Genomic DNA, 26,098 nt, shown 5'->3' with positions numbered 1-26,098 from the left:
AAATACAATCAGAGAACATGACTTTTATACAACAAATGCATACATAATATATACGTAATAATGTACATAACATGGAATGATCTAGATCTGATTAATTTTCTTACTTCCTTAAATAAATGAGCTTTTGTACAGCAACCTGGTTTGAGGGGAAGAATTGGGGCAGAATGGCAGGGGTGGTGGCCCTGGATGACAACCCCAGGCTTCAGCTAATAGTAAGCTCTTCAAGTACAATTGAAATCATAGTGTGACACCCCCACCCCCAAGGAGAGAGCAATCCAGCTGTCTGTGACGTCCTTCCCTACCCCCAGCCATTATCCAGAACTATAGCTTCAGGGAAGGGACTGTCATTCTGGGGACTGGGACAAGGCCAGCCAGGCTGTCTGGCCACATGGCAGCTTGTACCTCACAGAGAGGGGCCCAGGCTTGGCACACACACCCTGTGGTCACGTGTACCACACTGGACTTCACATGTGTAGTGGGTACTAAGCATGTAGTTTGTTTGAATCTGGGTTCTAACTGGCACTGAGGGGTTTGGAATAGTTTTCTTGTCACCTTAAATCAAGGACATTCTCCATGCCCAGCTCTGTGAGAGCCCAGACCTCCCAATACTGGGTCCCTTGCTGTTACTTTCTCCCTGGGCCCTACTTCCCGTCACCACCACCCCCAACTCTCTGAACACCAGGAAGAATAAATTCGCCGCTCACAAACCCGCCGCTTAATTAATGTCTGGAACTAATGCCCCAATTTGCTCAACGATTCTGCTGCTCACCTCGGTGACAAATTTGTGTTGTTGTTGTTCTTTGGAAGCTTAAAATAGCAGGCGTGCCCGTGGCTCCAGCTCAGATGGCTTCTTGTCTGACTTCCCAAGTTGCCTGAGTCCTTTGCCCACTGCTTACCTGTTGGGTGGCCCAGGGAGGTCAAGGCCCCAAGAGGTGGGGGGACCTTCCTGCAGCCATACAATGGGTCTGGAATCCAGGAGACCCTCCTGTGATTGTGTACGTGTCGCTGTCTGGCTGGTGGGAGCTCCCTGGGCCTGGACTGAGGCAGTGGCAAAGCAACGGGGGATCATGCTTGATTCTTCTTGCCCTGCCCTGTCCCTGCAGACCCGCAGCTCGCGTCACACTCAGGGAGCCCAGCCCGGGCTGGCAGACCAGGCAGCCAAGCTGTCCTACGCCTCAGCTGAGTCGCTGGAGACCATGTCGGAGGCTGAGCTGCCCCTGGGCTTTAGCAGGATGAACCGCTTCCGACAGAGCCTGCCCCTCTCTCGCTCAGCCAGTCAGACCAAACTGCGATCTCCAGGTACGGACAGGCAGGCTCCTCCCTCTGCTCGTCTCCTCCAGCCCTCCTCATCCCCTGCACCACTACATCCCTCCTGAGCTCAAATCCCTCTTTCCCAGCGACCACCCCTGTCAGGGCCCCTCTGCTCTCTTTCTCCACCCCTCCTTCTGCCTCATCATCCCCTGCCCCTTCCTTCCCTTCTCTCCTCTCCCGCCCTCCCTCCTCTCTACCTCAACCCTCTCTTTTCCTACTGGGCTTCTTAGCCCTTTCTCTTATAGAGCAGTCCCTCTTTCCTTCATCCCTCCCTTTTTACCTCTCTTCCCCCCCTCTCTCTCTCCTTCAGCACCTCTCTACCCTTCCCTAACCCCTTCCCAGTTTTTGCCCTACCTTCTCCTGCCCGCAACCCCCGTTTCCCGGTCCAGCTGCCTGGGATCGTGGTGCTCCGGGAGGCCAGCCCTGGCAGCATGAGGAGTGCCTGGGTGCACCTGCACTCAGGGGCCGCATCCAGCCTCAGACCCTGCCTCTGTGGGACCGGCTCAGCTCCCGAAGGCTCCCCTTGCTCTCCGGGCGGTTGGTCTGGCAGCGGGGGCAATAACAACGAAGGTGGCATCTCCTTCGCAGGGGTGCTGTTCCTGCAGTTTGGGGAGGAGACACGGCGCGTGCACATCACGCACGAGGTCAGCAGCCTGGATACGCTGCATGCACTCATCGCGCACATGTTCCCGCAGAAGCTCACCATGGGCATGCTCAAGTCGCCAAACACCGCCATCCTCATCAAAGACGAGGCGCGCAACGTCTTCTACGAACTGGAGGACGTTCGGTGGGCGTGGCCCCAGGGGGATGGGTGGGCTTCCCTATACTCCTCCCCAGGAGATTACCCCCAAGGCCCTTCCCCAGCTCCTTTTAGACCTTCCCTCTGCCCTTCCCCTCTCCTCCGGGGCCTGATCCTCTGGTCCCCTCACCCCCTCCCTTCTAAATCTCCCAGCCCTGCGGGTTGAGAGACACCGCCCTGACTTAACCTGGAAATGGCTTCACAGGCTGAGGAAGTGGTCCGGGTGGAGGCTGTGGTGTGTGTTGGTGGCAGACAGCCCAAGACACCAAGATCCACTGAGCAAAGGACTTAGGAAGGGGTTGGGGTCCTGTTCCCCTTGCCGCCTCTTTTTTCTGTGGGCAGTAGCTGCCTCTCCTTACTGCATGCCTGGGAGATGCATAGTGACCCTCTGCACCCTTCCCCCAGGGATATCCAGGACCGCAGTATTATCAAGATCTATAGGAAGGAACCACTGTATGCTGCTTTCCCTGGCTCACACCTCACGAACGGGGACCTTCGGGTATGAATGGGGATACCCAGGGGGGGACCTTGGGGTATGAATGGGGATGCTCACGGAATTGGGGAGGCTGACAGAAAGTGGCCCAGGCAGGTAAAATGTGGGCAAATGTCAAGGGAACCAGGAAAGACTAGGAGAATTAAGGGGGCTGACCCCTTAATTATGGAATTAATGGAGGAGCCCTCTCCTCTCACCACTCCACCCTTGCTCCAGTCCTGTGCACTCAGGACTTCTCTCACAGACCTCTAGGTATTCTAAGGCCTCTCTTCTGAGCCACTTATTCTCCTTGACTTCCCCACCCCCACAATGGGGCGGGCTGAGGGGTGCCCCTCTGTTGCTTCTCCATCTACAACTTTGCCACACACCCTCACACACCTGTGCTGGGAGCCCTGATGGGTAAGGGGCCCAAAATACACTGCAGGAGAGAGGAAAGGCAGAGAACAGGGACTTGCTGGGCGTCAGGGGACTTGATGCTGGCTTCTCAAGCAAGGGCAAAAGGGTTCCCTTTGTGACTAGCCCTGTGGGGTTACGGAGCTGTCTTCTGCACAGAGAGAGATGGTGTATGCTTCGCGGGAGTCATCACCCACTCGGCGACTCAATAACCTGTCGCCGGCACCGCACCTGGCATCTGGTTCGCCGCCTCCCGGGCTACCATCTGGGCTGCCGTCGGGGCTGCCGTCGGGTTCGCCATCGCGCTCGCGTCTCTCCTACGCTGGGGGGCGCCCGCCCTCCTACGCTGGCAGCCCCGTGCACCACGCGGCAGAGAGACTGGGAGGTGCCCCTGCCACCCAGGGCGTTAGCCCCAGTCCAAGCGCCATCCTGGAGCGTCGCGACGTCAAACCGGACGAGGACCTGGCGGGGAAAGCGGGTGGCATGGTGCTGGTGAAGGGCGAGGGTCTCTACGCCGATCCCTATGGGCTGCTGCACGAGGGCCGCCTGAGCTTGGCCGCGGCCGCCGGCGACCCGTTCGCCTACCCCGGCGCAGGCGGCTTGTACAAACGCGGCTCGGTGCGCTCTTTGAGCACCTATTCGGCCGCTGCGCTGCAGTCGGACCTGGAGGATTCGCTGTACAAGGCGGCCGGCGGTGGCGGCCCGATCTACGGCGACAGCTATGGTTTCCGCTTGCCGCCCTCCTCACCACAGAAACTGGCCGACGTGGCAGCGCCCCCCGGAGGGCCCCCGCCGCCTCACAGCCCCTACTCAGGGCCACCTAGCCGGGGCTCGCCGGTGCGTCAGTCTTTCCGAAAAGATTCGGGCTCTTCCTCGGTCTTCGCTGAGAGTCCCGGAGGCAAGACCCGCAGCACCGCGGGCTCCTCGACAGCCGGAGCCCCTCCTTCCGAGCTCTTCCCTGGGCCTGGGGAGCGCTCGCTCGTCGGATTCGGGCCACCAGTACCAGCCAAGGACACGGAGACCAGGTGAGAGACACTTGCAAGGCCTCAGGACTATGGGAGTGGGGTGGGATGGGAAGACGAGGCACCCCGCAGAGGCCCTGTCAGGTGTGTTTGCTGAACTCAAGAGATCCCAGAGTCCTTTGAGATCTACAGTGATCTTAAGTGGGTGGCCAGAGAGCATTTTGGATATGGCAGGGAGGGCACTGAAGAGATGGGCATGCTATCTCTTTTGTGTGCAAATCTTGAAACAGTGGGTGAGAGGGCCCCAAATAAGGACTCTAGAAATGTGAGTTTGCACGTGTTCCTTGAGCCTCAGTTTCCACAATTGTAAAATTCAAGGGCTGAGCCAGCCTTTTTTTTTTTTTTTAAGTCAATTTCCAGCTGGAACACAGAATTTGTAACCATGAGAGCTGTCCAGCATAGGGTCAGCTGAATTTCACTGGGGAGTGGGTTGCTGGTAAGAAATAGGGAGGGGAGAGAAACACATTTTTTTTTTTACCTAGTCTTCAGGCCTGGGCGTCCTGAACCACCACTCAGTGCCCTCTTAAGGGTGCAGGGCTGAAGGAGGTAGCCAGGGTGAGAGGTAACCTCTGCCCTCAAGCAGCACTGCTGACTGGTGAGAAGCCACCTGTCTTCACACAGCAACCTTGTGGCCTTTGTGACAGGCACTGTACCATTTCCTGATGCCAAGTTGGGCAAACCCAGTTCTTGCTTGGTCTAGTGAGGAGACACACTAAAACATCCTTGCATTGCCCTTGAGTGGTCTGGGGAAGAGGTTTCTTAAGGCCACTGGAACTTTGGGATGGCCTCAGAGAGGAGGTGGGGAGAAAAGCATAGAGGGGCATAAGCAAAGCATGGAGTGGTCAGGACAGATCGCTTAGGGAGGTGAGAAATGCAGTAGGGGGTGGGCTTGTTCTTTAGGCATTTGGTCTCTTTGTGTGCCTGAACTGCAGCTGGGGAAAGAATGTTATTTCTCTGGTGATCAATCTTAGAAATGAGAGGCTGGGCAGGAGTCATGCTTAGAGCAGGGATTGCTCAGAACCACCTTCCTCCCCAGGGAGCGAATGGAGGCCATGGAGAAGCAGATTGCCAGCCTCACAGGCCTGGTGCAGAGCGCCCTACTTCGAGGCTCAGAGCCTGAGACACCCAGGTACGGTCCCTCTCCCAACACCACTGCCAGGGGCAGGAAGAAGGGGCAATGAGCATTAGAAGTCCTGAGATTGACTTTGCCAATGTCTCACTGGGCAAGTCCCTTCCCTTTTCTGCTGTTCCATTCCATGATCAGGGAGCTGAAAGAGATGACATCTAAGGTCCCACTCAGCTTTGATGGTCTGGGGCTGGCCTGGACCTCTGATGACCATCTTCTTTTCCCTGTGCTACAGTGAGAAGATTGAAGGCTCCAATGGAGCAGCCACCCCATCAGCACGTGAGTGACCCTTCCCTTCTTTTCTCACAGGGCCTTTCCCTCTCTGAGTCAGTTTCCTAATCTGTAAACTAGGGATCAAACAATAGCTACATCACTGGACTTTCGATGGATACATGAGTGTTCACCTTAACCCAAGATGTCACTGCACTGGTGCTTTGTTCCTCGTTGTTAGAACTGATTATCACTTAGAGCAGGAAGCAAAGTCATGTGTCTCTGGCTACTGTGTGGGGTCAAAAGTGGGGAGGATCTTGCACCAGCGCCTCTCAGTCTCACTTTTTATTCCCTTTCTCCCATCCTCATGGTCCCTCCCTGTAGCATGCGGGTCAGGCAGCAGAAGCAGTGGGGCAACCCCTGTGTCTGGCCCTCCCCCTCCCTCAGCCAGCAGCACCCCTGCAGGGCAGCCCACAGCTATCAGCCGGCTGCAGATGCAGCTGCACTTGCGTGGCCTGCAAAACAGCACCAGTGACCTGCGTGGCCAACTTCAGCAGCTGCGAAAGCTCCAGGTAATGCTCCCCTCAAGCGCCACCAACTAGCCCAAACTCCTTCCACAAGTACTGTCCATCCCCCAGTGCCCCACCCTTCCCCATGGAGCTCTGGGGAATCCCTTGCTGCTCATAGGTCCCTACCACCTGAACCCTTTCTCCCCTTTTCTTGAGCTCCTGCTACTCATTGAACCTCCACCCCTGGCCCATGCCTCCCCCACTAGCCCTCCTTCTTTCCCATGGCTCTTCTAGAGCCCCAGGCCAACCCTCACCATAGATATCATTGCGGGTGGGGGGCAACTCCAGTTCCTTCTGGCCCTGCATACCTCTTCCCCACGTCCCCTCAGCTCTCCCTTCCTGAGCCCGGACAGTCTGCTCCGTCCTTCCTGGCAGATGGTCCCACCAGTCAGGAGCCTGGCATCCCTGTGCCGGCTACTCGAGAGGGCCCCAGGACCCGTCAGGCGAGAATAATGCGCAGAGACAGGCTGGGGAGGGGGCAGAGAGTTGCCATCTGGGCCAAGGGTAAGGTCTCGCCCACACCCCTCCAGTCAGGCTTGGAACTGGGTTCGACCGTTAACTTAGCATTAACTTGGTCCTCCCGTCCCAGTCACGGAAACTATCAACCCCAGCGCTTGAGTCCTTCATGCCAGGCCCGTCCCCATTCAGGGCTGCTCAAGGCCACAGCCACGCAGCTGCACTCTAGGCAGGGCCCAGCGTAGGACCCCCGCCCCGCGCCACATTTTCTCATCCTGTTCTTCTGCCCCTACACTTTCCCAGAACTTAACCTTCCCCTGCGCCACTCACCGCCTCAACCCTTTGCTGCTGCTCATGGCCACAGCACCTTCTGCACTGCCCAGCATAGCACCGCCCAGTACAGCACGGCTCCCTCCACTGTCCACTGCCCATTCTCCTGCCTCCGTTTTCCCCCAAATTTAGCCCTCGGCCCCTACCCGCACCGTCCGTGGCGGCTCGTGGCCACAGCTAAGCAGCCGCATCTTCTGTGGAGCTGGAGCCGCATAGGGCTGCCCTCTGCACTCCCTCGCCCCGCGCGCCTCCTATCCCTCCCACCCAGGTCCACGCGCCCATCCTTGCATCCCGCAGCTCCAGAACCAGGAGTCGGTGCGCGCGCTGCTGAAGCGCACAGAGGCGGAGCTGAGCATGCGCGTGTCCGAGGCGGCGCGGCGGCAGGAGGACCCGCTGCAGCGGCAGCGCACCCTGGTGGAGGAGGAGAGGCTGCGCTACCTCAACGACGAGGAGCTCATCACCCAGCAGCTCAAGTGAGGCTGGGCCCGGCCGCGGAGGGAGGGTGGGGGGCGCGGCCGAGGCCAAGGCAGCCTGTTTTCCCTGGGAGGCACAGCTCCCTTCCTTCGGAATCACAGGTGACGTTGGTTTGTTCTGGGGCCTGATTTCATCCTCCTCTGTGGCCTGATTTCTCTATGACCCACAAACCTTTGACCATCTGGCATAATTCCCGATTTCTTTTTTCTGGCTTGGTGCCTGCTTTTGCTGTGGTCTTGCTTCCTCATCATTTAGTTTGGCAACTTCACTCACATGTGGCTGGGGCCTGATTTCTCTCTGACCTCTGCCTGCTTTTGTTCTGGCCCGTGACCCATGTAAATTGACCCTAGGGCAGAGCATGCAGGTGGAGTGTTCAGGGGCCACCCCCACTCCAGCTTGGTGATGACTAGCCACCATTGTCACCACTCCTGTCCACTGATCTCTGAGACCAGGTATAGCCAAGGAAAACCCTCCTTGCTTGGTATAACTGGAACTGAGCTGGAGTGTTCTGGAAGGAAGAAAGAATAGGGAACATCCCACCCCAAATGATTGGACACTGAAGGGTTAACAGAAGACAGTCTCCATCCAAATTTAGCAAATGGCTGTCTGGCCACAATTCCATTGTCTGGCACCTTTGAAATGGGCACCTTTTGCTGCCCATTCAGAGGGAGCAACCCCACCCCACTGCAGCTTTCCCTTATCAATTACTGAGTCTGAGGCAAAGACTTCTGCTTCTTCCCTATGTCCCTCCCTCTTGGTGACACAGGGCATTAGGGGATTTGGGGTCTGGCTCCAGCATCGAGGGGCTATGTGTTCAGGGCAGTTCTTGCCTCAGTGCCCTCATCTGTGCCAGTATTAAGATTTTTGCATTATCTGGATAGGGGTTGGGTTGTACTCAGGAGTGCCCAGGAGCCAGGAGAGCTGCTCACAGAAGCTCAACTTCCTCCCTAAGTCATATATGGAGCCTTTGCAAAGGCTCCTGCTCTATCAACCTGGGGTCCACGCAGCCTGGTGACACATGCCTTAAAGAGGCAGGAGGCAAAGATTCATATAACATCATATGACCAATATGAAGTAAGGGGTCACCCCATGTGGAAATAAGCCAGCAGCCATTGCCTGTCACTCAGGTGCGATGGCTTAGTGAAAGCTCCAGCCAGATTTCCATTAGACGAGCAGCTGCCATCCCCCTCTCCTAGGGAAATCTCTTTACTGGACTTTCCTGTCCTTTCCTTGTTCCTTTCCATTTGGCACAGCAGAGCTGGGTTGGAATTTTCAAAAGAACTTTACTGAGACATTAAAGGAAATATAAAAGCACAGAGGTGGAAGAGATGAAAGGATGGATTTATTCTCTGGTCATTAATGAGTGTCTGGTCCTTGTCTTCCTGGGGGCCTCTGTTCTCCAGGAACATACAGGCCCCTCACCCCTGCCCTCTGTGGGACCCATTGCTCAGACTGCTCTCAAATGACCTGAAAAAACTGCTTCTGTCAGGATTCTCCATCCTTCTGGAATGGGCCTCCTGCCTATTTTGAGTGGGACAGGGGCAAACTGTGTGCCAGCCCTGTTGTGGCTCTGGCCCAGCCTTGAAGGCCCTCCCTGCACACCTTCCATAGCCTCCCGAGGCTTTAGCCCTGCAGCCCTTCCCCACCCCCTACTCTGCTGCACATGCGCTTGTCTTGCCTCATTTTGCTGTGACCCTTCCTCTTTCCTGGCATCTTGCTAACAGTTAGGCTGGTTCTGTTTCATCAACTTGGCTCACTCATGTGTCTGTCTAGCCAAGCTCTGCCGGGACTCTGCCCTGCTGACTGAGACCTGTTGACTCCTGGACTCAGCCTCTGCCTAACCCACCTTTGGAGATGAACAGTTATGCAGGGCCCTCGCTCACACAGGCCCCATGCTGAGTGTAATGCTCTGCCATCACCCTCCTGAAAGTCTTAAGTTTTGAACTAGGAACTAAACTCTCATTTTGCAGTGGGCCCTGCAAATTATTTCTCTGGTTCTGTACTGGCCTTCCCCTCTGGACCCTTCTAGGACTAAACACCCAGTCACTTTTTTTTTCCTTCTTGAGGTACTGGGGATGGAACCCAGGTCCTTGAATATGCTAGACAAGCACTCTACCACTGAGCTGCACCCCAGCCCTCAGCCATTATTATTATTATTATTATTATTATTCCAGGGATTGAACCCAGGGGCCCTTAACTACTGAGCCACATCCCAGCTCTTTTTATTTTTTATTATGAGAGAGGGTCTCGCTAAGTTTCTGAGGCTGGCTTTGATCTCATGATCCTCCTGCTTCGGCCTCCCAGGCTACTGAGATTAGAGGTGTGTACCATCATGCCAGGTTTTCAGCCACTTTTTAATCCACTGTCTAGACAAACTGATCTGGAACTCATTTGCAGAACCTGACCAAGTTAGGGGCTTCAAAACTTTGGAGAATCTAATGACAAGACTGAGCCTAGGGGGTCTTGTTCCCCCTCTGCCTGAGAATTGTGGTGTCCTTTCCTCCCTGAAGGCTTCCCTGAGTCCTGCTTTAAATGAGGGTGTCTTCTCTGATTGATGTTTGGAAGTGACTATTTTATAAAACTGGCCCAGCCTAAACCAGTCAGGTGTCACACACATATAGGGGAAAGTTTTGCTTTCCCATGTAGCAGAGTCAGGCCTAGGATCTGGTCCTTGGGATCTGCTCTCCCTCCAGTCAGGACAATGTGACTTAAGCCCACCGTGACAACAGAACCAATGGCTGAAGTAAGATGAGTATCTACTGAAGGCTAGGTGTGACCCCTGGCATGCAGTAAGCTTTTAACACAAGATCGCTCCTTAACCAGCAGTGCTGAGCCATAGGATTTTGCCCTTGGCTCCAGCCTGGTCCATCTTTTCATCTATCTGCTAGTCATGCTGATAAGACTTCGGATGACACAGCTTTAAGGGTGAGCAAATCTGGGATGATGGAACTGGGATTCAAAAGTTGTTTGCACCTGGATTATTGAGCTAAAATCCAACAGATGGGATTTGACAGGAATGTATGTAAAGTCCCACATGTGGCTTTACATGTGGGATGTCAGTGACTCAAGTACAGAATTGAGATGACCTACTTGTAGCAATTCTTTCTTTCACTTGTTTATTCATTCTACAGTTATTTACCAGACACCTACTCCATACCAGGCACTGTGCCAGGTGCTGGGAATTGGAGGTAAACCTGGAAGACATAGTCTGCCTGGGGTTAGTGGTCCAGAAGGTTGTACAACCCAGCAAACAGGAGCTTCAAGGGTTTGTGGGGCAGGAAGCGAAATCCTGACCTCAAGTGGAGGGCCTGGGAGAGTTTTTCACTGAGTCCTAAAGACAAGGGGAAATTAACGTGTGTGTGTGTGTGTGTGTGTGTGTGTATAAGTGAATAGAATGTTCTAGGCAGAGACCATGGCATTTTAAAGGATTAGAAAGGGCTGCACATACAAGGACCTCAGAGAAGTTTCAAACGGCCTAAACAGAAGTAAGCTGGATGGGGTGGGGAATGCGGCTGGAGGGAGAGCAGATCCCAGGGACCAGCCCATTCACATTAGCTTAGTTCATCCTTGTCATGGTCCTCGTGGGAGGAACTCTTGCTGGATACCCCCATTTCTTGCATGAGAAGATCAAGGCCCAGATATATTAGGTAACTTGCTCAAGAGCTGGGAAGGCTGAGCTGGGATTGGATCTCAGTCTTGCTGACTCTAGAGTCAAGTTTCCAACCACCACTTGTCTGCTTTGGGAAATTTGGATTTGAGTCTCAAGATCCATTTAGGGATCTTGAGGCAAGGGGTGGTGACTTGTTCTGAGTTTCATCTTAGAAAAGTGTGGGGCCTTGGATGACATGAGCTCAATATAAAACAGCTGAAAACTTAAAGCAGTTTTGGCCTCAAGGAAAGAGGCTGAGTGGCTTGATCAGTTAACTAAAGGTAGATGGGCACGGTGGTGTCTCCTCAGACAGGTGACTCCTCAGGGGTACATGCTGCTGCCTCCAGTTCTCTGAAAGTCGGCCAGATTCTCTACTGCTTCTTTGGCAGAATAAAAATCAGAGGCTGCAAGTTACAGCAAGGGAGATTTGGGCTGATGTTGCTAAAGATCAGAGCTTGCAAGGTGGGCCTAGGTTGGCTTTGTGCGAGCTCTTTGGAAGTGTCCCCATTTCTGAGATTTGGCATTTCTGGTTTTACTTGGGCATGTGGCCTGGTGAATAACTTCCAATTTTGATCTTAATAGTGGCCTGATTTCTTTCCAGCTGCTCAATTTCAGGGGGCTTGGCTGGGGCCAGAGGGGCTAAGAGGGTATCTCTGTGGCTGCAGTGACTTGGAGAAGTCGGTGGAGAAGATCCAGAGGGATGTGTCCCACAATCACCGGCTGGTACCCGGCCCTGAGCTGGAGGAGAAGGCGCTGGTGCTGAAGCAGCTTGGGGAGACACTGACGGAGCTCAAGGGTGAGTCTGTGCCAGGCGGTGTGGCCCGTGCTCCCACCACTACGCTGTCCTCCCGGTCCTCAGTGCTCTCTCCCTCCCAGCTCACTCCTTCCTGTCCCCTCAGCTCACTTCCCTGGCCTGCAGAGCAAGATGCGGGTGGTGCTGCGCGTGGAGGTGGAGGCAGTGAAGTTCCTGAAGGAGGAGCCGCAGCGCCTGGATGGGCTCCTCAAGCGCTGCCGTGGGGTCACAGACACCCTGGCGCAGATCCGCAGGTCAGTCTCTCCCTGGCCTGATTGCCCACAGGGTCACACACTGGGCCTAGATCCATAGGAATGCCCAGCCCTATCCCGACTCCCCCAGAGTGCTGACTGCATCTGCACTTCGCCTCTGACCTGTGACCCCTCCCGAGCTGCAGCCTCAGTTTTCCCTGATGCTGTGTGCACTCACTCCTCCCCAGATCCTCCCATCTCTCCTGAAAATCTCAGAGCCCTCCTTGTGCCCCACCTCCCTTAGGCACATTCCCTGGGGCCACCCCCGCCCCCACCCTGCCTCACAGCTGCTCCTAACTCTCCTAACCCAGGCAAGTGGATGAGGGTGTGTGGCCACCCCCCAACAACCTCCTCAGTCAGTCCCCCAAGAAGGTGACAGCTGAGACTGACTTCAACAAGGGGCTGGACTTTGAGATGCCACCCCCCAGTCCTCCACTGAACCTCCATGAGCTGAGCGGACCGACCGAGGGAGCCCCTCTCACCCCCAAGGGCAGCAACCCCACCAAAGGCCTGGATACTTCTGGCAAAAGAAGTGTGGACAAGGCTGTGTCTGTTGAGGTGCGGAGGCCTGGGCGGGCGAGGGGCACAAGCTGCATCTGCGAGTGCTTGCACCATCCTGGAGTAGGAAGCTCTAAGCAAGTGGGTCCTTTGTCTCGGGGGAGGAGAGTAAGTCCTCTAATGGAAATCTGAGAAGCATAATGAGGGTAACATTCATCCTTCTAGACAGAAAGTATATTATAAAACTATAATCATCAAAGCAATATGGTATTGGCCTAAGAATAGGCTGTGTGGTCAATGGAATAGAATAGAATGTCCAGAAACATGATATCATATGACAAGGTAGTAACAGGATGTAATATAATGAAGCCACCTTCGTGACCCACACGGATGGCATGTAATTCCCAAGGAGAAGGGTGAGATCCCCTGGGGGCTGGATCAATGGGAGGCTTCCTTTCTATCCCTTGCATGTGTGGATAGAGAAGGGACTGAGCCCTGGAGGTCCTGGGTCAGGGCAACCGCTCCTGGAGGGTCTAGCACTGGACTGACGCTGACCCTCCACCCCAAGGCTGCAGAGCGGGACTGGGAAGAGAAGCGGGCAGCTCTGACCCAGTATAGCGCCAAGGATATCAATCGGCTGCTGGAGGAGACGCAGGCAGAGCTACTCAAGGCCATCCCGGACCTGGACTGTGCCAGCAAAGCCCACCCGGGCCCAGCCCCCACCCCGGACCACAAGCCCCCCAAGGCACCCCATGGCCAGAAGGCAGCCCCCCGAACAGAGCCCAGCGGGAGGAGGGGCTCAGGTATGGAGGTGGAGGGGCTGGTGAGGAGCCCAATTCTCAGGGCTCTCGGTTGACAGAGGTAGTACTGGGGAGTGAGCACTGTGGTGCTTGGGCTGCCAGAGAAGGGGGCGCTGGCCATCAGTGGCCAGGCCTCAGACCACTGAAGGGAGAGGGAGACCCAGAGGGCAGGGTAAGCTGGACTCCATTCTGGCCCTTCCCACTGCTGCGAGGGCTGCTGAGAGGCAGGGAGGACCCTGCATGCACGCAGAATGATCCTCCTGCCCCTCTTGGCTGAACTGAGCACCCGCTGTGAGCCAGGCGGGCTGAGAGTAGGGTGCAGAGGTAGATACCCACAGGGATCCTGTGCTCCCCGAGTCTGAGAAATGGGGGAGAGGCAGAAATTTGAAGGGGAAATGGCAGTCAGTCATCTTTCCTTCATTCTTTCATTCCTGCAATGCATATTATTATTATTTTTAAAATTGTTTTTAGTTGTAGTTGGACACAGTACCTTTATTTTATTTATTTATTTATTTTTATGTGGTGCTGAGGATTGAACCTAGGGCCTCACATGTGCTAGGCGAGCGCTGTACTGCTGAGCCACATCCACAGCCCCGTTGCAGCGCATATTATTAAGCACCTCCTGTGTGCTGGGTGCTGGGGAGATGGAAATAAGTGGGTGCTTAATTTCTAGAAGTTCAGAGTTTATCAGGGGAATAATACTAACATTCGTGTTTATCAGGCAGTTACTATGTAGTAAGAACTGTTCCAGCTGCTTTCTGTGTTTGACATTTTTATAATTTCACAACAGTCCCAGGGGGCAGATGTAGTAACTATTCCCACTTTACTGATGAGGACCCTAAAACTCAAAATGGTTAAGTAATTGGCCCTAGGCCTTACCCAGCATGTAAACCTTAAGGGGCTAAGTGCAGCCATTGGAGGGAGCCGTGCAGACCTAGAGGAGGCCCTGGGCGGCCAGGGCAGCTTCCCAGAGGAGGGGAGTTTTTACTGTCTGAAAATGATTAGTCACTTCCTGGCCAGTGAGAGGCCATGCCAGGGAGAGGGGAGCAGCATGTACCCGTGCCAGCAGATGCGCTCTTGCTGTTGCTGTTGCCTGACGGGATTCACCCAGGGTCCACCCAGGGCCCACACCAGGAGTAACAAGCAGAGCAGAGAATGAAAGATTGGCAGGTGCAGAGGGTGCTGGACTAAGGAGCTTGGAGTAGTTTGGGGTAATGGGAGCCTCTGAAGATCAGAGGCAGGAGTGACCTTTCAGCATGTTGTCCTGGTAACAGGCTGGAGGAAGAACTGGGGGGAAGGGAGAAAACTGGTGAGTGGGGCCAGGCTGGGGGTTGGGGGGCTTGTGCTCAGAACCTGTGGCAAGGGCTGGGGGGAAGGAGACTAGAGTGGTGCTGCTTCTTTGGTACTGGGGATTGAACCAGGGCGCCTTACCAATCAGCTACATTCCCAGTGCTTTTAATTTTTTATCTTGAGACAGGTCTTGCTAAATTGCTGAGGCTGACCTTGAACTTGAGATCTTCCTGCCTCAGCCTCCCAAGGTGCTGGGATTATGGGCGCGTGCCACTGTGCCTGGCTAGAGTAATACTTCTTAAACTTGGATGTGACTGTCAATCTTGCTTAACCCAGGATTCTGGTTAAGCAGCTCAGGGCCGGGTCCTGAACTGTGGTTCCAACAAGCTCCCAGGTGCTGCCAATGCTGCTGGCCCAGGACATACTTTAAGTAGCAAGGGGTCAGAGTGCTGTTATTGGAAGAATGACAGGGCTTGGGGCTGGATGGCATGGGGGAGTAAACAGAGGAGGGGCCCTGTGTCCTTCCTCCCCGCCCCCTAGTTTTCCTCCCTCCTCCTGGAGAAGGAAGCAAGGTTTATCCTACACTTGTGGTCAGATGCAGTGTGCTGACCACAGGGCCGCAGCCCTGACCCCAGCCCATTGGCTGCCTGCAGATGAGCTGACAGTGCCCCGATACCGTACGGAGAAGCCCTCCAAGTCACCCCCGCCACCCCCTCCCCGCCGGAGCTTCCCTTCCTCCCATGGCCTGACCACCACACGCACTGGAGAGGTGGTGGTCACCAGCAAGAAAGACTCAGCCTTCATCAAGGTACCACTTCCCCTTGGGCAGAAGCCCAGAGATTGAATTAGGGGGAAGCCTGAGACGACCTCTGGGCACCCTCTGGAGTGGGAGGGAGCCCTTTCTCAGAGGCAGTGGGTGGGAAGACCACTGGACAGTGGGACTCTGGACTTGTAGTGGGATCCTGGTTATGAGTATTTGCTCTAATTCCACCCAGGCCTCTGCCTGTGGTGGGGCTTCCTGGAAGGGGACAAAGGAAGTTACAGATTCGGAGCCGGGAGAGGTGGGAGGTGATCTAGAACTAGTGGGACCTGGGAGGTGAGTTGGTGCTGGAGGGGACAGACTCTGGTCTTGATGGGGCCCTGGGCCTTTCAGAAGGCTGAGTCTGAGGAGCTGGAGGTGCAGAAGCCCCAAGTGAAGCTGCGGCGGGCTGTGTCTGAGGTGGCCCGCCCTGCCTCCACGCCACCCATCATGGCCTCTGCCATCAAGGATGAGGACGATGAGGACCGCATCATCGCTGAGCTGGAGGTGGGTCAGGGGCATATGTGGCCTCTGAGGCCTCTTCCAGTCCTGGTCCCCTGCCAGTCCCTAGGGTGAGGTGTCAGGACCAGGGCGAGCCCCTGGACCCCATCCTTCTTGCCTCCCACTTCTTCACCACTGTAAAATGGGGAGTCTATTAAAGCCCCTTCCTGCAGGTTTGAGTATTTATGGTGGTTTCTGAGACCCACTCAATTACTTCCCAAACCCACCATACTCTGAAGGCCCTGTGCTGGCATATTCTGAGTTCCCTCAGTGCTGAGACCTCCATCCCAAGCGTCCCAAGGACCATATGCCCTGAGGCTCTCCTGGTGCTGGAAGCCACCCATACTCAAGGGTCCTCAGCCCTTCACCCCATCCCTCCCACCCCAGTGCCTGGAACCCTGGACCACCAGGGGTCCCTGGAAGAGGAGACACAACGGAGGGCAGAGCCGGCCAGGGGCCACGGTGAGGGGCCAAGGGATGAGGCTGTCTGGGGACTCATGCCACCCCAGGCCATCCTCCCCATGGGCGCCTGCATCACTGGCCAGCAGCACCCCCATCCTTCCTGATGCCCCCTCCTCCAAACCTGCCCCCACCTTCTGCTCCTCAGGTGTTTGAGAGAAGCTCAGTGTCTTCCCTACCCCCCACGCCCCGTCGCCAGCCGATCCCCACCTTGGTGTCCCCCCAGGACCTGGGGCCCCCCGGGGGCACAGCCCTGGGCCCCACATGGAAGGTAACGGGCTGCCCCACCTCTCACAGCTCTCTCTGCCTGTGCCTCCACAGCCCCCCACCTCTCACGCTAACCTGCTAAAACGCGCACGTCCCTGCCACTGCCCAGCTTCTCACACCTCACCTGCCCCGCCCTCACAAGGACCGCACAAAACTCAGCCTTTCCTCTGGCCTCCTGGGTGGGATTTCCCTGGAGACCCCAGCAGCCTGGGTATCTGGTGGCCCCCGAATCTGCGTTCCCTCACAGGCTGCGTCCCGAGGCTGGCGCTGGCAGCCCGGGCATTTTGGTCCAGTTCGCGGCCTGACTTTTGGTGTGGCCCGAAGCCCAGGTGTTGCCTTAGGCTGAGATTGGAGTTTGGATCTTCTCACAAGATGACTTAAGGGTCCAGCTCAAAATCTGAGTGTCCTGAGCCTCTGCTTAGATGCCTCCCCCATGCCCTGCTCTGCCGCTTGTGCCCGGGAGAAGATGCTTTTCCCACTAGAATCTATGCCTTGCACTGGGACCAAGACACTCCCGGGGGTTGGCTCACCCACAGCCTCCCCTGACTCAGGTCCTATCTCGCCCCCTGGTCAAGGAGCTTAGAATGTAAGAAACCTATGCCTTTCCTTGGCTGCTGGTTCTGTCTTTCAGCGCTGGGAAGTTCTTCCTTCTCTCTAATTTCAGTCCTTGCTGCTGTGCTGCTGCACTGATTTCCCCTTTATTCTTTCTTGGGACTTTGAGGTGGATCTGCTATCTGCATTCCTTGGTCTGCCTGGGGAGGCGGGTGGGAGAGGGTCTGGGGATCCCTCTGCCCGGCCACACTGGGGCCAGTGGGCCTTGTTCTGGGGAGGGCCAGCCCTCCTGTGCACACACTCTCACCTCCCATTCTTGGTTCTTCCTGGATTGTAGTGGGCTCCGAGATGGCTGCCCCCAACTTCTGGGTTGGCTGAGGTCTAATGGCACTGTGGTCTGGCAGTGGGAGCAGACAGGCTGTCTGCTGGGCAGGGGATGGCTTGGATCAGTCTGAGGGGCCATCAGGGGATAAGCAGCATGGAAGGGGTGCCTCTGGGGCTGGCTGTGCCCCTGGCACCAGCTCCTGTTCCTTTCTGGCTTTGGAGACCTGTTTTGAGGGGTCCAGCGGGCAGGGCCACTTCCCTGGCCGCCTAGGCCTGGCTGACCCTCTGCGTCCTGAGGTGCCGTCGGGCAATGGAGCTGGGCGAGCATGGGTCACCTGTTTGCCTTCCAAGGCTGCACCCCACTCCCAGGTAAGCAGGTGGCAGGGCTGGATGGTTGCCTTGGGAGGGGGTGGTTGAGGTCTCTGCTGCCCCCACACATCTGCACACATCTGCTTTTTCTTTTGGGTACCAAGGACTGAACTCAGGAGCACTTAACCACCAAACCACATCCCCAACCCTTTTTTATACTTTATTTAGAGACAGAGTCTCACTAAGTTGCTTAAGGCCTTGCTAGGTTGCAGAGGCTGGCTTTGAACTTGCCATCTTCCTGCCTCAGCCTCCCGAGCCACTGGGTCTACAAGCATGGACCACCGAGTCTGGCTCCCCATGGCTTTTTAGTGGAAAGAGCACTAGACTGGAGTGAGACCATCTAGGTTCAAATCCCGGCTCTGCTACTAACCAGCTGTGGGTCAGTGACAGTGGGAATCATACACTGTTCCTGGCCCACAGTTTCTCATTTGTACAGAGGGGACTGAGAGTGGCAGTCCATTTCATAGGTTACAGTGAGCATTAAAGATGGGGACATATGACAGCATCTGGCACAGACTGGTGCTCAGAATTAAACCAGGATTTGCTCAGGTTGGAGGGTGACTGGGGCCTCTCTGCATCCCTGCTGGACACTCACACAGAAGCAGATGCCAGAGGGAGCTTGTCCTGAGAGTGTGTGTGGCAGAGGACCCGGCCAGCCCCTCCCCCTGGAAATCCTTGGAGAGCACTCACAAAGTGGGAGTGGGGGTGGGGGCAATAACCAGAAGCATCTGGCTAGAGATGAGGATCATGGCCCCGCCCTCAGAGGCCAAGGGACATCTGCTCTCTGCCTGAGCAGATCTGAAGGTCTCTGTGGGTCAGTTAAGTTTGTATTCTAGAGCGCTCACAACGTGCCAGGCTCTGTGCTAAGGTGCACCTGTCCACATGAACTCTCTCTCTTTCCTCCCCTCTGTTATTGTTTTCCCATTGCATGGTGGGTAGACTCTCTGAGGCTGGCTCCCAGGCTTGGCATGGGTAGTAAGACACGAACGTGTACCTGTGCCTCTGTGTAAGCAGGCATCTTTACCAGAAGGTAGCAAACCATCAGGTGGGGTATAGGGCTTTGCCTCTCTCAGTCAGGAACATCCCCCCACCCTGGCCTCAGTTTCCCCATCTGTGAGAGGAAGGGGCCAAACTCACCTGTGTCTAACCCCCATCCGAACTCGGGGTTTGCTTTGCCAGGATCACATCCTTCCTCACGTTCCTTCTCCCCGCCAGGCTGCCCCAGGTCCCAGGGCCTTCTGCATCCCACGGATCATCTTGACAGAGTGCACCCCCAACCCTCCCTCCCCGCCAGAGGCCAGGTTGGAGGAACCAGGTCGCGGGACAGCCCCCACTCCAAGACCGAGGACCCTGGCTGGCAATGGGAGGACCTGGGACGGCCCCCAGGCCCTGCCTGGGCTCAGAGCAGAGACTGCCTGGCCCAAGGGCAGCTGGATGCCCGAGAAGGAAGGGACAGCTTGGAAGAGCCCAAGCATGGGAAGCCTTAGCTCAGAGGATGGAAGAGCCAGAGTCCCCTGTCCTTGGGGACCAACTCCAAATGAGACTCAGGAGCCCTCAGCTGCTGAGACCCACTCAGAGGAGACTCCCAAGGACTCTGGAAGTGACACTCAAACCTGCAGTGGCGGGCAGGCTGCAGCTGGCCCAGGCGGCAGAGTGCCAGGTGTCGCCCCCCAGCGGACGGACAGCCTGGAAGAGACACTCCGGGAACTAGAAGCCACCCTGAGCGAGATGGGCACAGCCCTTGCCGTGGGAACCCCTGGCAGCCCCTCACCCCAGCCCCGCAGTCCCCAGGTGGCTGCCACCCCCACCCACCCCTGCTGCCTTCACACTCTAGTCTCTGGGCCTGCGGAGGGCAGGGAGTGGGGGCCGCGAGAGCCAGCCCCTCCTCCCGCTCTCCTTTTCTCAGCTCACCACCCTCTTGGGAGCTTGCTACCAGGGTGGGGCTCTCAGGCTGAGCCAGGGGAGGCTGGGAAGCCAGCCCACTCAGGACTCGGCCCTCCCAGCCTTGGCAAGATCCAGAGGCCCCTCTCTCTCTGCTCTGTATCTGTAAACCAAGAAATAAAGTTCTCTCCCCCTTTTCCACTCCAGGCTTCCCCCACTCCTGTCTTGGACTCAGATCTCTGTCTCTGTCATTTCTCTGTCCGTGCCTCTCTCTGTTCTCTACCCGGAACCTCCTGGGTAGGCCTGGTAGCTAAGGAGCTTAGGGAGCCAGACTTGCCCATCTCTGGAGAGACTTCAGCAGGAAGGTGTGGGCTGGGACCGTCAGTCCCGCTCTGTCACTAGAGAACCTGACCCTAACCCCAAACTCCAGGCCCGGGGTGGTGCCCCTTTTGCTTGGGAATGGGTGTGGTGCTGGGGACTTGCACTTTAGAAGTGACCTCCCCAAGAGGGGCAGCTGCCACTGGGCCACCAACCACCCAGAGTTCTCATTCAGGAACTGTTGGGATCCAGGCTGGGGTTCTGTCTCTCTCCAGCACAGAGGCCTTAGACCTAGGCTCAGAAAGTAGCCCAAGTTCTGGCCTGGGATGCAGAGCCAGGGAGAGGTCTCCAGGTTCTCAGGGGCCTGTGTGAGGAGACCCCACCTAGTGTTTAGGGTTCCACTAGGACCCTCCAACCCCAACCCTATTTCTCTTCCTGCAGAGTGGTGGTGGCAGCGTGCCGCCCATGAAGGTGGTGACTCCAGGAGCCTCTCGGCTGAAGGCGACCCAGGGCCAAGCAAGCAGCCCTGACAAAGGAAAGCACGGCAAGCAGAGGGCTGAGTACATGAGGATCCAGGCCCAGCAGCAGGTGAGGGCAGGGTGGCGGGCGCCCCCTCCAGGGCCCCTGGGTTTGGGCACGGAGCATCCGCTATGTGCCGCTATTCCCATGACCAGTGAGGTCGTCCCTGCCAGCACTGCCCCGGCCCTGGAATGTCTCCCTCCTGCACTCAGTCCCAGTGCTCTGTATCTGGATCCCCTCCCCTTTAGGAGTCCCCTCAGGGACAGAGAAGACCTGCTCCCCATCTGCATATTGTCCTTTGTCCCTGGTAAGGCCCAGCCCTCTTGGGGGCCACTGCACCTCCTGCCCTTCTCTGCTCATCTTTAGCCTCCTCCTCCCTGTGCTCAGCTCCCTGATGCTCATCCCAGCCTTCCTGTTAACTCTCAGGCCACCCTCAGCTGGGGGACAAGCCAGTCTTGCACCTCCCATTCAGCCTTGGGTCCGGGTCTGTTGGTTCACTGCTGATCTGTATAAGGTGGGGAGTGGGGGCGAAGGGGAGGAGGTTGGGCCCCATTAGATGGGGTGTGGCAGGAGTTGCAGGGCCTCTGCAGCCTCTGGATTTCTCGTCAGGCTTGGAGTTACAGGCTAGGGTTAGCAGCCTGGCCCTCGGGTGTCTGCAGCCCTGCAGCCTCCATGAGGCCCAGTCAGTTCGCTAATTCCTGGGCAGCTCCCGTAGGCCAGGCCCATTCTGGATGACAGGGTGGGCCTTGCTCTGTCTAGATACTGACTTCCAGAAAGTTCTAGGCTCAAAAGCAGGAGGTTAGAGATGGGTGAGTCCAGCCACCTTCTTTACAGAAGAGGGGAGAGCTCAGAGCAGGAAAGGGAGTTCCCGAAGATGCACAGCAATGGCACCAGAGCCAGGACTGGACCCAGATTTCCCAAAGTCCTTCCCACACATGGCACTGATTCAGCCCTGGCACCTAGCCCTCCCCCAGTCTCTCCTTACCTTCTTCCTCATGGTCCCCAGACACACCTTCTAAGGCCCACTCCCAGCTCTTTCTCCTGCCACCACCAAAGATGGGTGCCCCATCTGTCCAGAATGGTCCCTCCTTTGTGCCAAGAAGAGTAGCTGATGTTAATGGCACACTCACTTGTGTCGGTCACGTCCATGGTCTCCTTTCACACCTGCCGCTCTGATGAAGGGCCTTGTTATGCCCACTGGACAGGTGGAGAGACCAAGGCTGGGAAGCGGGATGCAAACCCACATTATCTGACAGGCCTCCCCCACACACATGTGCTTTAGCCTCTTCAGCAGCAGCCCCCTGCTGTCGTCACACCTGCTGTCCCCTGCTCCTGACTCCCCAGAGCCCAGCCCTCTGCCTGTTGCTCTGGGTTCCAGGGACTCTGGGCCAGCTGCACACTCTACTCCCCACCCTCCCTGGCTCCTCAGCCCCTCAGGCCTTCCTGCCTCAGGGCGTGATAAAGTCTGGAGACCAGCAAGCTCTCTCCTCCCTCTTCTCTCACCTCTCATCGGGTGTGGCCTTGTAGACCTGCTTGCTCACCCATGGGGCTGGTAGACCATTCCTTGGCATCCACCCTCTTCCTCAGGCTTCACGGGAACCTGGCTCTTTTATGGACATTTCTCCTCTGCCCGCCCTACACTTTTGTCACCTCTGACCTATTTTCTAAGACCTGCAGGGACTTTGTAAAATGCAGATTTAATGATCTCTCTCACACACACCAGTTCAAACCTGTGTCTTCTGGCCCAAACAGAATCCCCTGCAGTGTGGCCCAGCCAGGGCTCTTCATGACAGCTCTGTCCTCTGGGCCATTACTCCCCTTACCCTTGTTAACACATGGTCCCCACCACCCAGTCTGTGGCCTTGACCCCAACCCTCTTCTATACAGTGGGGAGGAAAACAGGCAACAGGGCCGGCCCCGGGTTGGAGTGTGCACTTGTCAGGGATGACGCTGAGCCTTGGAGCTCGCCTGCCTTGGGACGATAAGCTGGAAGGAGTAGTAGTGCCGAGAACAGAGGCAAGGAAATGGGGTGGGGGTCTCCAAGAGGGCTGTGCGTTGGAACAGCGCTTTACTGCAGAGAAGCCCCAGGAAATGACTGGGAAAGAGCCCATGAGTGCTGGGCTCAGGATCCAAGAGGAGATGGGATCTGGATTCCCAGGGGTGCAAGGATCAAGACGTGGTGCCGACCTGAAGCCATGAACATGCCCTCTTCTATTAGGACTATAAAGTCTGAAGACCACCTATTCTCTCTTCTCCTGTGGCTCAAGTCAAGAGACCTTGTTGGACTGTCCCCCTAGAGAGTCCAGGGAATGACAGGATGTTGAGGCTCCCAGGAGGGGCTGGCAAGAGCAGGACATAGGACCTCCCTGGGGGGAAGAGCAGGGGGCCACTCTGGCTCTTGCTGCTCCCTGTGTGGCCCTGGAATGACAGAGACAAGACAGACCCGGGCTCAGGATGATCTGCTTCTGTAGGAGATTCCGGCTTGGAGCTGAGGGCTGGGCAGCGTGCTAGAATCAGACCAGGGAGGGGAGCAGGCCTCTGCCCAGAGAGTTCCAAACCTCCCCAGTGGAAAGGCGGACACCTATGAGGTTTCTGCTTTGCCACAAAAGTGACCAAGTTTTGCTTCTCTGGACAAAATCAGGACCCACAGGGCAGGACTAGCTGGTAAAATGGAAGGATAGACCCCTTCAGAGACAGCAGCTGTGTCACTGGAGAACTCTGAGCAACACAGGATGGCACAGTCGGACCTGCTACCTCCGCTTCAGTACAACAGTTCAGTTGGGGCTGAAGCCAGATGGCCTTCAAGGAAGTCACAAAACAAATGCTTATAGAGCCACTGCAAATCGTCTCCATGAAGAGGAGCCCAGTTAACCAGTGAACAAAACATGTCTAAAGGCCTTGCACTGGCTGTGGCGGGGGTGGGGTGGGGTAGTGGGGAGAAGGGCACAGTGCTTGGGTGAGGACAGGTCACCTGGGCGGCGGCACGCTCCTGGGCGGCAACACGCTCCCGGAAGGCAGTGTGCCAAAGACCAAAGCTTGCAAAGACTGAGGCCCTTGAAAATGCTGAAGGGAAGGAACAGAAAGCGCTTTTAACTAGAAAGACCAGAGTTTAGAACAAAGCCAACAGCCAGGAGGGGACCAGCACCTTGCTTGGGCACATGGCGAGATGTGAAGAGACTCCAGGGAGGGAGTGGAGAAGCTCTCTCCCCTCCCTGCTTTGCAGAAAGAAATTTAATGGGGAAGGCTAGAGCAGGGGCGGGGGCTTAGCCCAAGGTAAGTGACAGATGGTAAGAGAGCTCCTGGTCGCCTTTAGATGAGTGACTTTGAGATCAGATTCTGGAGCCTGGTGTGGGCCAGCTTGTCTCATGGCAGTGGGCAAAGGATGCACGAATCCAGCGACCCTGTGGCTGCTGCCCTGGAACCTTTGAGGAATGGAAGACCAATCACAGTGAAGAGGAGGAGGGCCAGGAAACCCACACTGTAGCCTCAGCTTTCATAAAGAGGAAATGCAGGCTGCAAACGGCAGTGTAATAAAGCCCGGATGAATTGCTGGCCAGGGCCATTTCTGTGCTCGTGGAAGAACAAATGGTGATCACCAGCCACAGGGTGGTTCCCTGGGAGCCAGGAAGACCAGGCCTCCTGTGTCCCTGCTGGCTGCAGGAGGCAGGACTTGCTTGAGACTTGCAAGGCACCTGGGAGAGCCTGTCCGACAGCTGGGGACAACATAGGTCCTTGGGAAATAGAGTGACCGACCGTGACCGACCGTGACCGACCGTGCCCAGATATAAATTCAGGAAGGTCTCCAGTGATAAGCCACAGGACTTTGTTTTCAGTCTTATCTTTTCAGTCACGTTCTTAAACTATCAAAGCTGTTAGTAGCTAAGCGAGTCCAGAAGTTGCGGGGAGAAAGCCTGGTCTGTGTGGTCCTCACAGAGGATTCCAAAATTAAACACCCAGGCACCTGCTTAAAATGCACATTCCCAAACCCACATCAGAAACATTCTGGAGGGGGACCCAGGAATCTGCATTTGTGACACATGTCCTAGAGATGATGCAGATGGTTCTTGAACCACCCTATGGAGACCACAATTTCGGAGGTCAAGCCTCCAGGACCAGTAGAGACGCAGAGTCTCTGGGAGGTGGGAGGAGGGTGAGCAGCTGGTTCTGCCCGTCAGTGCTGGCCAGTGAAAGCAGGACACTTCTTGACGGAGTGGCCTCTCCACTTGCGGGGGACGGGGTGTCTTCCAGTGCTGAGAGGGAGGCTGGGTGCTGGGTGCTGGGTGCCTTCTTTCCCAGAGTCCCAGGCAGGGGTTCTTTGGGGAGGTGTTCCCCAAGAGAACAAGCTGATTCCTGTTTCCACCAGGATCCTTCTGCTTGGTACCTATCACCTGCTGAGGTGCAAGAGGGTCCCTGAATGCTGGGCTGGGCTGCTGGCCCCCTCTGCCTCCCACTCTGGAGGGCTTGCACCCCTGTCGCAGCTAACGGTTCACTTCTTCTCCCTCCCCTCCCCCAACCCTCTCCTACCCCCTTATCCCCTCGCCTACCCCGGGCTCTCTTGTGCTCCTCTGGTGTCTCTCTCCTGCCTTCTCTCTTTCCTATCAGTAACCACAACGGACCCCACTCTGGTTTCTGGGCCCTTTGTTCCAACCCCTGCCCCTCCCCCACCTTTCTGCCCCTGCAGAGCCCTCCCCCTGCCACTCAATTCAGGCGACTGCCATCTCCAGATGCCCCTCTGGTTTCTTGCTTTTGCAGTTCATTTTCTCTTGGATTTGTGGAGGTTTTCCATTTTTTTCAAAACTTCAGCTGGGGGCCAGCATGAAGGCTCTCCTTTGCTCTCTCTGACCCCTGACCCCTGTTTTTGTTCCAGGCCACTAAACCATCTAAAGAGATGAGCGGGTCGAATGAGACCTCAAGCCCAGTCTCAGAAAAGCCCTCGGCTTCCAGAACCTCCATCCCTGTATTGACTTCCTTTGGGGCAAGGAATTCTTCCATCTCCTTCTAGAAGCCCCTCACGCCTCCACCCCAGCCTGTCTTCTCCCTCGCTCCCGTCATCTCTCCCTACTCTGCTTTCCTCCATCCCCCCACCCTGTTCTCCAGACCTGGGAAGGGTTGTCATGGGTGTGGCCCTCCTCAGCTCCCCGTCCTCATCCCTCAATTGGTGTTTTTGGTTTTTTAAATGATTCACTTTTAATTATCTTTTTTTAAAAAAAAACAAAACAAAACAGTACAATTAAAAACCAAACACACCACCTTCCTTTGACTTCCTGTTCCCAGATGGCCTTCTCCCGGCTGACTTCCTGTCATCTTCTCTCCCTTTTCTCTTTCGCCACTCGTCCTCCCGAGTCCATCCTGCGTTCCTGCTCCCTGCCTCCTTCCCCACCTTCCCCCCAACTTCCCAAGAACACTCCAAACAAACTCTGAGCCACGGAGACTTGGAGCGGCGAGAGGTCCCTCTCCCTTTCCTCCGAACCTTCCTGGAGGAACCTGTGGACATTGGACCAACCCCGGCATCAGGCTGGAAGATGGGACGAGGGAGGTCCTGGCCCTGGAGATGCCCCACTCCCTGTCCAGCCTCCATGAGACTGAACACTGCTGCTACTCTGCTCCCTTCCTCTCGCCCCCAGTGGGCCTGGAGGCAAGACGGA

The 26,098-nt window shown here is 56.2% G+C and overlaps 1 protein-coding gene across 1 annotated transcript; it reads left to right on the top strand.

Annotated features, from left to right (window-relative positions):
- Positions 1–1,742: 1,742 nt before the first annotated feature.
- Srcin1 (SRC kinase signaling inhibitor 1) lies at positions 1,743–25,588 on the top strand. Its single transcript, XM_077800720.1, has 15 exons — positions 1,743–2,098; positions 2,516–2,609; positions 3,156–4,021; positions 5,055–5,147; positions 5,380–5,423; positions 5,739–5,926; positions 7,007–7,182; positions 11,498–11,628; positions 11,732–11,879; positions 12,188–12,434; positions 12,943–13,177; positions 15,118–15,272; positions 15,618–15,770; positions 20,376–20,522; positions 25,321–25,588. The coding sequence occupies exons 1-15, from the start codon at positions 1,743–1,745 to the stop codon at positions 25,453–25,455; spliced, it is 3,168 nt and encodes a 1,055-aa protein (XP_077656846.1). The 3' UTR covers positions 25,456–25,588.
- The last annotated feature ends 510 nt before the right edge of the window (positions 25,589–26,098 follow it).

This window comes from Urocitellus parryii, chromosome 7, assembly GCF_045843805.1.
Source record: "Urocitellus parryii isolate mUroPar1 chromosome 7, mUroPar1.hap1, whole genome shotgun sequence".
NCBI lineage: Eukaryota > Metazoa > Chordata > Mammalia > Rodentia > Sciuridae > Urocitellus > Urocitellus parryii.
The sequence above is the reverse complement of the archived record's forward strand: the minus strand, read 5'-3'. Positions and strand labels throughout refer to the sequence as shown.